This window comes from Eschrichtius robustus, chromosome 3 (assembly GCF_028021215.1).
Source record: "Eschrichtius robustus isolate mEscRob2 chromosome 3, mEscRob2.pri, whole genome shotgun sequence".
Classification (NCBI taxonomy): domain Eukaryota; kingdom Metazoa; phylum Chordata; class Mammalia; order Artiodactyla; family Eschrichtiidae; genus Eschrichtius; species Eschrichtius robustus.
Window position 1 is genome coordinate 164,460,064 of NC_090826.1, and position 14,372 is coordinate 164,474,435.

Sequence of the window (14,372 nt, forward strand, 5' to 3'; positions counted from 1 at the left end):
GGCCATTTTGAATATTTGGGATGAGTTCTTACCCATTTGTTTCTCCAGGTCTGGAGGAGTTACTTCCGATTCAAATGTATCTTCATCACTGTTCTCAGTCTGTTCAGTTAAATTAGTCATTTGTTCAGTGGAAGAGCGTGTCACTGGCTTAGAGGCCATGAAAATACGTTCAAAGTCTCCTGGCGATGGAGCATCCTGATACTCCAAGGTAGTCTGGTCTGATCTGGTTGAAGTATTGCTATTTTCTATGCTCACATCCAGTTTCTCCAAACTTTGTGAAGTTGTATCCTGTGACCTCACATTCATTTCTTGATGGTCCTTTTCAGGGCTATTCAGGGGAAAAGATGTTGCCTTATCTTTATTCTTCAGCCATTCAGTTTCTGCTGGAACTGCACATTCATGGAATGGTGCAGTAATAAATGCTTTTGTTTTGCTGTCATCTGCAGCCTGTTAAGGAAAAGGTTTGGAGAAAAATAACTTTACTAGTAAAAATCAGTCACGTCTAAGCTATCCATCCCAATCATACCCACCCTCTCCACGTCCCATTTTTCTCCAAATTCTTTTCTCCACCAAAATTCACTTATTCTAAATCCATTCTCTTCAGATTGCTGATTAAAAGTTAATGACTGTTAATGGTTCTCTAACTGGTGATAGATCACTATTCCCAAAAGACTAAAACACAGAAGAGGCAAGATGCCCAAGAAGCACCAATGAGTTCCTATTAACCTACACTGGAGCTCTGAAGACATACCCTCCCTAAATAGACAACAAACTAGGAACTTAATAAGAGAAGCAGTACAATACGGGTTAAAAAACAAAGAAATTTAAAAAAACAAAACAAAACAATTCTAGTCCCATTTCTACCATCAAATAGCTATTTGGTTATAGATAATTTGACTTGGTGCTTCTAGCCCTATTTTCTTCACCTGTAAGTGACGGGTTTGGCTTAGCCAAGGCCCTAAAGTTGCCTTCTGAACTAATGTCTTCTGATTTTATGACTACCTGCAAGACTGTATATAAAAATCTGTAGTGATATTATACAAATCAATTTATCTAACTTTTTACTTATAAGAGCTAATATATTCTTATTAAATCCTTTTGTTCCAACTATTATCAAACTTACTCCAGCAGTCCATTTTGTGGTTATGCCTTCTTCCATGAATGAAATTCTAGTTTCTTTAAGTCGTAAAGGAGGAGTAAGAGACCTTCCAGGTGACAAAGAGGGAGACGCTAAAGGTGTTGTTCGAAGACCAGACCTTAGGATGGATTGAGGAGTGAACTCGGCAAATCCAGGGGAAGTAACTGACATAGCCAAAGTCTTAGCTTTCTATGACAAAGGGCAAATGGAATTCACCATTAGTGTTTGTAAAAGGCACCTACATAAGGACAGACAGGGCCAAGCGAGTCACAATGGTGGCTATATTCTCATCTCCAATAAAAATATCAATAAAAAGTTGTATTACACATTACTGGAAATACAAAATTCTGCTCAGGGCTTTCTATATATAAGGCTATAAAAATAAAACATAAAGCTGCATCCATAATCATTCTAAAGACCTTGGTTATTCCCAGGTTTAAGTTCAACTTTATAAAGTGCTGAGATAAGATAATTTAACTACTGCTTAGAAAACTTTAGTTAGGTGAAAGAGATGATAGTGTGTGATGAACAGAACCTAGTTTAATTATAGCAAGCTAATCTAAATTAGACTGATTTTAAGACTGTTTTAGAAAAAATACAATTGCATCACATGACTCCAATAGTAACTGAATTACTTATAAGAATTCTGACTGGTTTACTATAATGAATACAAATAATTAGCATAGGAACTAGTTAGTAGAAATATTGATAATTCCTTCACTTAACCTCTCTTCCAAAGGACTAGTAAACAGATTATTGGATCCTATTAGATTATTAAATTCCATTAGAACTGTTACAAGGTTATATTGAATTTCTTCCTAGACTCATTTTTAAAAAAAAATTAATTAATTAATTAATTTACGGCTGTGTTGGGTCTTCGTTTCTGTGCGAGGGCTTTCTCTAGTTGTGGCAAGCGGGGGCCACTCTTCATCGTGGTGCGCGGGCCTCTCACTATCGCGGCCTCTCTTGTTGCGGAGCACAGGCTCCAGATGCGCAGGCTCAGTAATTGTGGCTCACGGGCCCAGTTGCTCCGCGGCATGTGGGATCTTCCCAGACCAGGGCTCGAACCCGTGTCCCCTGCATTGGCAGGCAGATTCTCAACCACTGCACCACCAGGGAAGCCCTCCTAGATTCACTTTGGTAGCAAGTACAAAATTATTCCCTCATTTAATTTCATTTGAACTTAGCCCTAGAGAATAAAATGTGAATGTTTTTCTATAGAAGAAAAAAAGTTAGAAATACTATACTGGATATTAAATGTCAGGAACTCAGTAATCTTAGCAAGCTTCTTTTCCACTTCTTTTAATAACTATTTTAGGTCTAGCATTTACTAAAGTATCTTTTATCCAACTTGAAAAATAAGAATTCCCTGGCTTCACTCTAAATGCTGGATATCCAGAAACAATTAAGAAAAAACAACAACAAAAAAGGAAACCTTCTGGGACTGAATCCAGAACACTGGACAACGAGCTTGTGGATAACATACGTGAAAACATTTCGACAATGGGAGGGTAGAAGTCCACTGTTACCAGTCATCACAAGTTTAGTTTTGTGGTTTCTCAGCTAATAATTTACCAGAGAGGGTGAAGGAAAAAGCAATTCCCTACTGATAATAGGAAAGAGTAACAGTTTATAATTTTATTGAAGGCGCCAGAATTTTAAAATAAATTTTTCTAAAAATATTAAGAATTAAAAAGTATTTGATAAAGGAAAGAAATAATGGCAAAATGCTATCAGAAACTGAATTTAAAAAAAAAAAAAAAAAGCAAACCCAAGAATATGAAAGCATTTTTCAAAGGAAAAAGGCCTGTTTATAATAACCACAGAGGCTTGCATTACTTTCAGAGCAATGCAACTGTTAACCTTGAGCATAATGCCAGTTAACCACAAAGGGTAAATTTAATAAAGTCTGTTTCTGAAAACATAAAAATACAGTAAGCATTGTGGAAATATATCCACAGAAAAGAAAAAAGGAAAATAAAGGCTTAAAGCCCCTTATTACCCAGAGATATCAATTATAAACAGCTTATTTCTCTCTGCTACTTGAAAAGTAAGAACTTCCTAGCTTCACTAGGAATGCTAGACATGTTAATACTTACCTTAACTACAAGAGGAGTTTCAAGTAAATGTAATTCTGAAGCCCTGGAAGCATTGTGACGTGATCCGTTTGACTGTGAATTTACTGGCAATGAGGTGGATGCCAGGGACAAAGGAGATCTTGTGGGGCTTTGCTGAATAAATCCCAAACACTGAGCAGGCTGGGGGACAGGATGAACAACCAAATCCAGCAGCCTGTAATCACAGTATACATATCAATAGAAAAGTCCTGGTAACACACTTGAGTTATACTGAAGAAACAAAAGAATTAGTATCCCATTTAATAACACAGACTTCTACATTCACTGGTAAATATAACCATATGAAAATATAAATTCAGACAAGTATATTACTGTAATGCCACCCTTAGTTCCAGAAATCAAAATTAATTCAGTAGCAAAAAAGAGAATTATGAATTCTAGATAACAACAATTTGGTCATCCCCCTGCAACCCTGAAAAGGAGTTCTAGCCCTCCTCCCTCCCTTTTACCAATATTTACTGAGCCCCTACTATGTGCCAGGCATTATTTTCAAATGAAGATGAACTGCTAATGATTTAAATACTCAAGAAAACAAGGCAATGTTTCCCTAGCAATCCATTTGCTACAATTCACTTTCACAACATAAAAATTCCTTTCACCCACATGTGAGGTACATAATGAATACTGGTTTATTTACCTTTATGGTTCTGATCACAATAAAGACTAGACTTACCAACCAAAAAAAAAGTTAATTTTCTCAAATTAATGAGGTTAGTGGCAAAAGAGAATCCCAGGATTCTACTAAATGGCTTTCTATAGTGCCCTGGACATTTTTATCATATCAAATGATAGGAGAGAGAGCCTTAACACTTTTATTATCGCTCCTTTCTTGAACCCCAGATCTATTAAAATACAAAGGAACTGAGAAAAAGTGACTTGTGGGAAAAATATCGAAACTACTGGTAGGAAAACAGAATGCCAGTGATAATGACATCCATTTGAAGCAATCTTCTTACCATCTCCTGAGGGTAATTAAAGGAAAAGAACCTCAATCTAATAAAATCTAATCCAAGAAAGGGAAAATCCTTTCACGATTTGAAAATATATCCATTATGTACACTACAAACAGCTTTGGCCCCAATTGCTTTTAAGTTATTAACTTATTCTGAGTACTTTATTCTTAGTATCATAGATTCAGATAACTTTATTCCCATAAAATTATGTCATTCTGTCATTGATAAAATGTAAACAATCAAAAATTTCCAACAATTATGGTCATATTATTGAAGAGAATCATTACATTGAGACACTTGTTTGTTCTCTGCTATTGATGATTATGAACACTTCTCAACTCTCCAATGTTCTTAAATAAAATAAACACAATCACAATTTCATGTTGGATGCAAAATTTCAATTTAACTATTTACTTTTCTAATACCACAGGTTAAGAAATAAAATATTATTGCATCTGAAGCCACTTAAGACATTTTAGTAGGCTCTGTTACACAGGAACAAGTTTTAAGAAGCCAACTGAGATTAGCTGGGATTTATGAAAATAAGCTTTATTCATGGGTCAATCAACAATGAGATTAAAGAAAGCAAGTTAACAGTTTATTTTGCTCATGATTTTAATAAAACAAAGTTTGCTTCTTTTCCCTAGGCAGTCTGAAATCATTAAGCAAAAATTCTAAGTAGACAATCAGCTGATGCAAAGTTTCTTAAAATTACTATAATGCTGCCCAAATTATTTATTTACAACAAGCATTAAAAACTCATTCAAGAATTTAAAACAGTATTTATAAAAATTTTAAAGACAATTTAAAAATTACAGTGTAATTATTAAGTGTATCACCTCACACTGGTCAGAAATGGCTATCATCAAAAAGTCTACAAATAACAAATGCTGGAGAGGGTGTAGAGAAACAGGAACCCTCCTACACTGTTGTTGGGAATGTAAATTGGTGCAGCCACTATGGAGAACAGTATGGAGGTTCCTTAAAAAACTAAAAATAGAGTGACCACATGACCCAGCAATCCCATTCCTAGGCACATATCCAGAAATGAAGAAAATTCTAATTCGAAAAGATACTTGCGCCCCAATGTTCATAGCAGCACTATTTACAATAGCCAAGACATGGAAACAACCCAGTGCCAATCAACAGACAATTGGTTTAAGAAAATGTGGTATATATATAATGGAATTAGTCATAAAAAAAGAATGAAATGTTGTCATTTGCAGCAACATGGATGGACCTAGAGAATACCATACTAAGTGAAGTAAGTCAGATAGAGAAAGACAAATTTTATATCACAGTGTAATTCTTATCTAACATTGTCTTTTAAAAGTGATTTAATAAATTCTTACCTAGAAATTTTTTGTGATGCTTTTGAAATTGGTGTTCCAACAAATGCCTCAGGCAGCTCTGGATCTGGGAGGGAATATACTATAGGAGATGGTTCCTCTATTTTAGGACTACAAAGAAAATAAAAATTTAACTTTTGATTATGTATCATGAGGAGGATTAAATTACAAAGGCTATAAGAAGGTGAGATTAGATGGGAGAAGGGGGCTTTCATTTTTTTCCTTAGGGCATTTCTGCTTATTTACAAATAACGATGAACATAATTTGGTTTTAAATTTAAAGACAAAGAACATTCTTCTTGCAAGAAAAGTAGACAACATAAAAAAGAGTTTTCCTTTTTACATACATTAATAAGCTCTAAGGCTGGATTGTTTATGAATGCAGCTGATATCCAGGAAAGATTAACAAGTAGCATGACTATAAAAGGTGTAAGAAAAACATACCTATTGTAGACAGAGACGCTATTTTTAGGTTCATTACTTGCCCAGACCTCTCCAATTTTAGATAACACATTACTGATGAAAGTAGATCTTGTTAACACAGTCCCTGTTACAGCTTGCTTTGGAACTGCTGATAATGGTTTTGGCCTAGAAACTGTAAAATGAAAAAGGTAGGATTTAATTTCATCTCTTAACACCAGAATTTTAATAGTAGATTAATATGAAAGATTGGAGAAAACGAAACACAACATAAGAGCAGTTAAAATTATATTTGGTTTAGCAACATCTATGCAGAAATTTAACAATTTGGGCTTTTAGGAGATGGTAAAATAATTATTCTACATGTTTTCTAGAAGTTAGATAGGAGTCTTCAAATGAAATAAAAAGAGTTCCGTCATTTTGTATTAAATAAACTGTAAAAAGTTCCAAGAAAGCTTTTGACTTCTTGGGGTAGAGTAGCCACTAAAAAAAGAAAGTACCACTGTGATGAATCAAAGCAAAATTGAGCTAAATAGAAGATAATGATGGTTTCAGAAGATAATCAATCATTCAGTATCTTTTCTAGCCCAATACTTTATCACATTTTTCAATGATATCTTACCTTCTCGAAGAACTGATGATGCTGACAGATGGTAAGGCTTAGCTCGCTCAGTGGCTAATTTTCGCTGAACTCTAGGAAGAATTTTCCCATATTGGTCTAATATAGAATTTCGAGCCATTGATCTCTCTCGCAAACGAGGATCACGATCGTTCTATTGAACATATCAGAACTGGTAAAAATTTAATCTTCAAAAATGTTAGTGCTATGTTTATATATTTACCACTTAAAATATAATTATGAATACGCAAGAATATCTTCATCCTTCCTACATATCCATTCTTCCAAACCAAGGACCTCATACACACACCTAACTGCTTCATCAGTCCTTACCTGTCACTAAATTCCAAGCCTCTCCTTCCCAGCCTTGATTATTCACAATGAAAGCAATCGTTATCATTTACTAAGCAACATATTCACACACACCTCTGTGCATCTTCACAAAGAGATACTGTCATTTTACAATTGAGGAAACCAGGGTTCAGAGAGTGTGCTCATTTGTTCACACAGAGCAAATGAACAATTAGCCCAACCCCTACAGTCCATACTTGTTGCACTATTTATTTCCTACTGCTATCCTCTACCAATTCCTCTTGTTTTCCGAGTGAAGCAGTTAGTCTGGCAAGACTGTGGGCAGATATCTAAACAGAAATGGCATATATGAAAGAATTAGATAAGTAACAATACCCTGTTTCTCAATTCTGCTACAGAAGCCAAGAAGAGGACTTCCTAAACTCAAGATTATACAAAGCTCAGTGGCTACCAAACTACAAGCTCTTATATAATGAAGTCACCTGTTTTCCCTATTCTCTTGTCCCCCATAATAAAACAAGTTTAACTGTACCATAAGATTTATCTTCAGAGTTTGGTTCAGCTTCAAGGCAGGAATATAATTGGCACGCTGCAAATGGTGAACTAAAAGGAATTCATGATTCTGAACACTGGCACTGGACTGTAAGAATCTCACCAAACACTCCTAGAAAGAACAAGATAGATTTGTAAGCTACTAACTTATCCTGAGTTTCTGGATATAAGTTTATACTGATAAGTCATTACCTGTTCAGTGTCTGTGAATGGCAGCTTCAGTAAATCCTCCATTAGGCCCACTTCCTGACAGACTTCATATGTGTGCTTGAGCAACTCCTCTATATCCAACCTATTAGAATGCTGTCGCAGTAAACTCCAGGCTTCAACCATGCACCTGAAATCAATATTTATCAAAGTTTAGTTTTAGAAAAGCTATTTAACATGTTCAAAACAAGTAATCCACCTGAAGAATCCCAAAGATACTTTGTACATGTAATTTAAAAGTACTTTAAAATTTTATTGAGTACTAATTACTGCATAACGAAGTTGTCAACAAGAAGATAAGGCATCTCTAAAGACTCTATATTATAATAAAATGTTGAATATTTCATGTAATTTATTGAATACTGCACTGAAAGTAAGAAACAGAATTGTTCTATGGGTAGAGAACGGTTCTAAGCATATGAGTTATTTACCCTCGTGATCACGTGGCTGACTGGGAGCTGCAGCTTGCTGTCGCTGCTCAGCATCATTAGAGAGAATCACACTGCATATCATTAGCTCAGGAGAAGATCAAAATTCAAAATTCGAAGTATGGTTTCTACTTCATACAAGTATATTGCTTTGCACCATTTTAAAGTTGAAAAATTGCAAGTCGAACCATTTTAAGTCAGGGACCGTCTGTACCCAAGAGTTCAAGAAGACAAAAAACTAATGTGGTCTGCACAGTACTGAAAGATTAAAGCGAGGTTCTTAAGGAGGTGACACTCACCATGAGAAGAGTGGAAAAGAAAGTGAGCAAAGACCTACAGACAGAAACAGCATATTGTATTTATGGGAAAATAAAGGACTTAGCTTAGTAACAGACGATTTTGGCTGATCTACAGCAAGAGCTGACTGGAGAACTTGGGTCAAATTAGTTTTAGATACCATGTGGGGCTGCTGAAACATCCTTCTGTGGGCAATAAAGTGTTAAATGAAGCAGTGTTTCTCATGATATACTGTTAAGTAGAAATAAGCTTAAAACAGCATGAATAATTATAATTTCCAAAAATTAATCAATAAACAAAGCCTATAAATGTTTATGTATTTATTTAGATAACAAAATGTCTTGAAAAATATACACTAAGATCAACAATGATTAATCTGACAGGTAGAATTTTTGGAAGGGCTGATAACTGTCAAGTCAGAAGCAGGGGTAGAATAAAAAATGGCAAGCAGATAGGAATAATTTTCTAAAAAAAAAAATCATCATTCCTAATTTTAAGTGAATAATTTTGATTTTAATAGGCATCTTAATTAAAAAGCTTTAGCTATAGTTTTTATTGAAATAAAAACAAAAACTGAAAGAAGGACTTATAAATAAATAACTGACCCTCGTAACTGACCCTTATAAATAAATAACTGACCCTGTGTTTCGTAAGAAATACAGAATGTGTGAACAAAGTTACAGCAATTAGTATTCATAATGAAAATGCATCTGAGGAAATTCTGGCAGCACTGTCCCAGACTCCCGCTAGACACAAAGTTTCTTGGGGAAGCAAATCCCACTGTTGGCAGTTCAGGGCCCTGTTAATTTTATTGTTTGGGGACTAGAATATTTTAACGTATTCCACAGAACTTATAAAACTAACGACCCAAATAAGTAAAACATTTGTGGTGTATTCCCTAAAAATCTGCATCTGAAATTGCCTTCCACTTCTGTTTCTACCAGGACAGGCATGACAGTGTAGTTGTTATAACCTGAGTATCTAAGAGGAGTAATTTTTTTCCTAAATCAAAAATCTGGGAATGTTAAAATGAGCACACCATTTTTGTAGAAAGAAAAATAGCTAATGAGGATGAATGAACATCTCACCATTAATTTTAATATAAAGAAATAGATGAAGTGGGTATAATACAATCTTGGTATCTGTTGAATTTGATTTAGGATGGGTGTATGGAATAGTCATTGCACTATTCTACTTTTTGTGTATTCTGGAATCTTCTTACAAAATGCTTACACCAAAATAAATTTCAGATCCATCAAAAATTTAAATGATAAAACAAAAAACATAGAATGGTAATAGAAACAGTGAGAGGATTAAATAATAATATTGAAGTGGAAAAGACACAAAAGTCATAAAAATATTGGTCATTCTGACTTCATAAAATAGCTCTTTATGAAAAGATGCGTTCAATTATTATAGTGAGATCATATTAATATTACCATTTTCACCTATCAGATGGATAAATGCAGGGGGTTAAACTGGCATGACATTCATGGAAAGCAACATGCCATTATCAAAATTACAATTGCAAATATCCTTTCACCCAGTAATTCCACTTCCAGGATTTTACCTTACAAAATAAATTTGCACTTGTGTAAAATGGGTGGTTACTCATACACAGCAGTGTTTAAAATGGTACAACATTAAAACCACCTAAATGCTCACTAAGGGAAGCCAGTTAAATAAATACTGGTACATCCACACAATGAAGCTCTTTATGTACTATTATGAAATGAATTCCAAATTAGCTTTAAAAGTATATTGCAGAAGGATGTACAGTATGCTGTCTGTATTTTTTTAAAAAGGGAGAGAGGGGTGGCAATGACATATATACGCATTTGCTTAGTAGGTCCAGAACGGCTTAGGAAGGATACACTAGAAATTATTAACATTGTTTGGGTAGTGGGAGGAAGCTTAGGAGGCTGGGAATTCACTGTGTATCCTTTTGTACCTTTAGAAAAAAGCATGTAAATATCTTACTATTCAAAAACAGAAAGAGCCATATTCTTGCCCCTCTTCCCCCAGCCCATGGATATATGTTTTAAGTTTTCCACTTTAAAGTACGATATCTACTCCCAGTTGAGCAGACATACTAGTAGGAGTAAGATTAATTTATTTATGACTTATTAAATATTAATCTAGTAACAGTGAGCATACCTGAAAGCAAAAGACAAATGATAATGTTTTTTCCCAGTTTCTCCCCTAGCAGGAGAAGACACAGTTACCTTCAACTACAAGAAACTGATACACCATTTTGGGCCAACACTTGCATAAATTTTAAAATAAGTTAAGTCTCAAATTCCGACTCTCTCCTGCTTCCTATGGCAGAAAGGCATGATGCCAGGAAAAGCAGTAAGAAAATCACTTCAACTGATGAAAGGCTAAACTAGCATGTTGATAGTAAAAGTTATTTCAATAAGAAATGTATGCGGGTTCTTGGCGATACAGCAAGAAGACAGCCTGAAAAACACTCCTGTGACAAGCTCTAAAAATGCTAGATTGAATATAAACAATCTTTTGAAATGCATCATGGAGATCACAATGAAAAAAGAAACTCCAGAGAGGTAAACAAGCAACTACTGGTTTCCAGTGATTAGTGTAAGTTAAAATATTAGGAAAAGATATATCATAAATAACAGAATATTGGTATAGCTACATTAACAGTTACTCATGATGAAGGTTACTCTATAATAATAAAAGGTTAAAGTCATTTTAAAAAACTCTTATGTACCTAATATTCGAAATACAAAAAGTTAGCAGTATTATGAGGAATGAACACATCCTTCATTAGAGTAGGCAACTTGCAGACCTTCCTTTCTATCTATCTATCTATCTATCTATCTATCTATCTATCTATCTATCTATCTACCTATCTATCTATCTCTGCACCGCACAGCATGCAGGATCTTAGTTCCCCAACCAGGGATCAAACCCATGTCCAGCTGAAGTGGAAGTGCAGAGTCTTAACCACTGGACCATCAGGGAACTCCCGCAAACCTTTCTTAATAATTAAGCAGACCACACACACACACACACACACACACACATCATTAAGGACACACAAGGATTAAAACCACACAATGAACAAACTTGATCTTTTAGACAAATACACTTGACACCTCACCTAATAAATGAGCAACACACTGACTACTTGTGAATACAACAAGTCTTAATAAATTTTAGAGGATGGCTACCACACTGATCACATTATGTAGTCACGATGCAATTAAGATAGAAAAGAACAAGATAATTTTTAAACCCACATTTGTAAAGTGAAACTTCTAAATACCTGATAGGAGGAGAAAAAAATCATAATGAAAATTTTAAAATACTTAGAACAGAAAGATAATTAAAATTGTGGGATGACGCCACAGCAATAGACAGAACATTCAGATTTATGTTTTTATATTAGTAAAGATAAAGGGTTGAGAATGAGAAATCATCCAACTTGAGTTAAAAAGCACAGCAGAGGACTTCCCTGGTGGCGCAGTGGTTAGGAATCCGCCTGCCAATGCGGGGAACACGGGTTTGAGCCCTGGTCCGGGAAGATCCCACATGCCGCGGAGCAACTAAGCCCGTGCACCACAACTACTGAGCCTGCGCTCTAGAGCCTGTGAGCCACAACTACTGAGCCTGCGCTCTAGAGCCTGTGAGCCACAACTACTGAGCCCACGTGCCACAACTACTGAAACCTGCACGCCTAGAGCCCGTGCTCCACAACAAGAGAAGCCACCACAATGAGAAGCCCGTGCACCACAACGAAGAGTAGCCCCCGCTTGCCGGAACTAGAGAAAAGCCCGCGCACAGCAACGAAGACCCAACGCAGCCAAAAATAAAAATAAATTTTAAAAAAATTAAAAAAAAAAAAAGCACAGCAGAATAAAACCCACAGAAAGTGGGAAGAAAAGAATAAAGACAATGATTGCACCTATACAAAAAGGTTTTCCAGCTCTATTGTACTTTTATGTTACTAAGACTGAATACTCAATGTTAACAGCTGAAAATCTAAAGCTGTTACTCTGAGGCTATCGTGTACTGTGCATCATGATTACTTTGCAGGTAAACCTATTTGCCAAGCCATAATTGTGATGGTATGTCTATAAATAAAGTTCATACAACTGAAAAGCTACCATCATAATGGTTTTAAAGAAAGATGATCTTAATAAAGAAGAGGTGGTAGAGGCTAGAGTCAGGAGTCAGGTTGGGAAGTTAAATAAATGATGGCAGTGACGGTTAACTTTAAAAAAATTCAATCTACCACCATTTACTAATGACTTACTACCTGCGACTATAATAGTGCTTGCAAAATTTAACCCTCGAAATGTTGCAAGGTGGTCATTATCAACCCATGAGGAAACCTGGGCTTGGAAAGGATAATTTAACTGCTTTTGATCATATTTTAGAATGTAGCAGGGTTCAGGTATAAATTCAGATCTATTTGAGTCCAAAGATTGTGCTTTTAACATCTTTGCTACCATCAGTAGCTGTTACAGTATTGTTATTTTTTTAAAGATATAGATTAATAAATAATATCATCATTAATATAAATTCAAACAATAGCTGGAAAACCAAACAACACCTCACTTATCTAGCATGGGGTGAGTTTGGGGAAAGGGTTAGTATTCTGATGGTTGAAGTATCAAAATTTTTTCAGCTATTTCAACTATCGCTATGCAATCATGGCATACGGATGTTAGCAAGACCGCTATGTAGCCTGATTTACTTTTAGTTCAAACTTCCCAAGCTTAGCTTTTTTCCATGTTTCAAGCACATTGTGGTTAATCATTCTGTTGGATTAGAGATGTAGGCATTTCGGGAAATTAGGTGATTATGTGCTAAACATGGGACATAACCTCAGAACTTTGCTTTCTTGAATCAGTCCCTAAAAATCAGCTTGTTTTCTTGTCATGTACTTCTTTCTAATAAAAGTGGAGTGCAGAATATGTATGTAGCTGCATGACCTCCTGAGCAATGAAACATGGCTGCCTTTCTGCACAAGTATCAGTTCAAAAACTAAAGCAGTCTCTCCCTACATTGTTTTCTTACTTTCAATAAAAACAACAAAAAAGGATGAAATCTTGCCATTTGAACAACACGGATGGATCTTGAGGGTGTTAAGCTAAGTCAGACAAAGACAAATACCATATAACCTCACTTCAATGTGGAATCTATCAAAAACTCAAGAAAAAAGAGATCAGATTTGTGGTTACCAGAGGAGGGGGGTGGGGAGTGGGTGAAATGGATGAAGGGTCAAAAGGTACAAACTTCCCGTTATAAAATAAGTTAAGTCATGGTAAATAATACTGTATTGCATATTTAAAAGTTGCATATTTGAAAGTAAACCTTTAAAGTTCTCATCACAAGAAAAAAAATTCTATAACTAGGTATGGTAACAGATGTTAACTAGACCTATTGTGGTGATCATTTAACAATACATACAAATTCAAACCATTATGTTGTACACTTGAAACTAATATAATATTGTATGTCAACTATACCTCAATTTAAAAACAAAAACAAACAAAAAACTCCCCTGCTACTTTTACTTATCTTAACAGTTGTCTTCTGCCTCTCTAACATTCGAGTCATTCTCCAGTTATAGAACCAGTAATTATCTTAAACATTTACTGAATCTGAAAACATGCTATCTCACAAATGGCATGTTGAGTGGTCCTTTGTTTTCACTCCTGCACTTACTGTAAAGGACACTTAATAATGCTAGTTTTCTGGAGACTAGATAACTGAGGCTTTACTGTACTTGAGAAATAAGGTTTTGAAATTATACTATATAAAGTTTGTATCATTATAAACATTATTACATAATGTTTGCTATGGCTAAGGGAGAGGAAATGAGAATCTAGCAAAACAGAGAAACATACTCTGGATGAATCAAAGGACAATGGAATGAAAAAGAGGAAAAACCACCAACCTTTCAAAGTTTTTTTCCCTCAATGTTCCA

General features: G+C 35.1%; 1 protein-coding gene across 2 annotated transcripts in view; it reads right to left on the minus strand.

Moving 5' to 3' along the window:
- AHCTF1 (AT-hook containing transcription factor 1) overlaps positions 1-14,372 on the minus strand; it is an 81,032-nt gene that overhangs the window by 17,792 nt on the left and 48,868 nt on the right. For both annotated transcript variants that reach the window (XM_068541718.1, XM_068541717.1), the window contains exons 22-29: positions 7,674-7,818; positions 7,462-7,593; positions 6,621-6,771; positions 6,023-6,173; positions 5,582-5,689; positions 3,238-3,430; positions 1,124-1,327; positions 33-447 (exon numbers count right to left, since the gene is read on the minus strand). In XM_068541718.1, the coding sequence (XP_068397819.1) occupies positions 33-447; positions 1,124-1,327; positions 3,238-3,430; positions 5,582-5,689; positions 6,023-6,173; positions 6,621-6,771; positions 7,462-7,593; positions 7,674-7,818 (1,499 nt within the window). The remainder of the gene's footprint in view (positions 1-32; positions 448-1,123; positions 1,328-3,237; positions 3,431-5,581; positions 5,690-6,022; positions 6,174-6,620; positions 6,772-7,461; positions 7,594-7,673; positions 7,819-14,372) is intronic.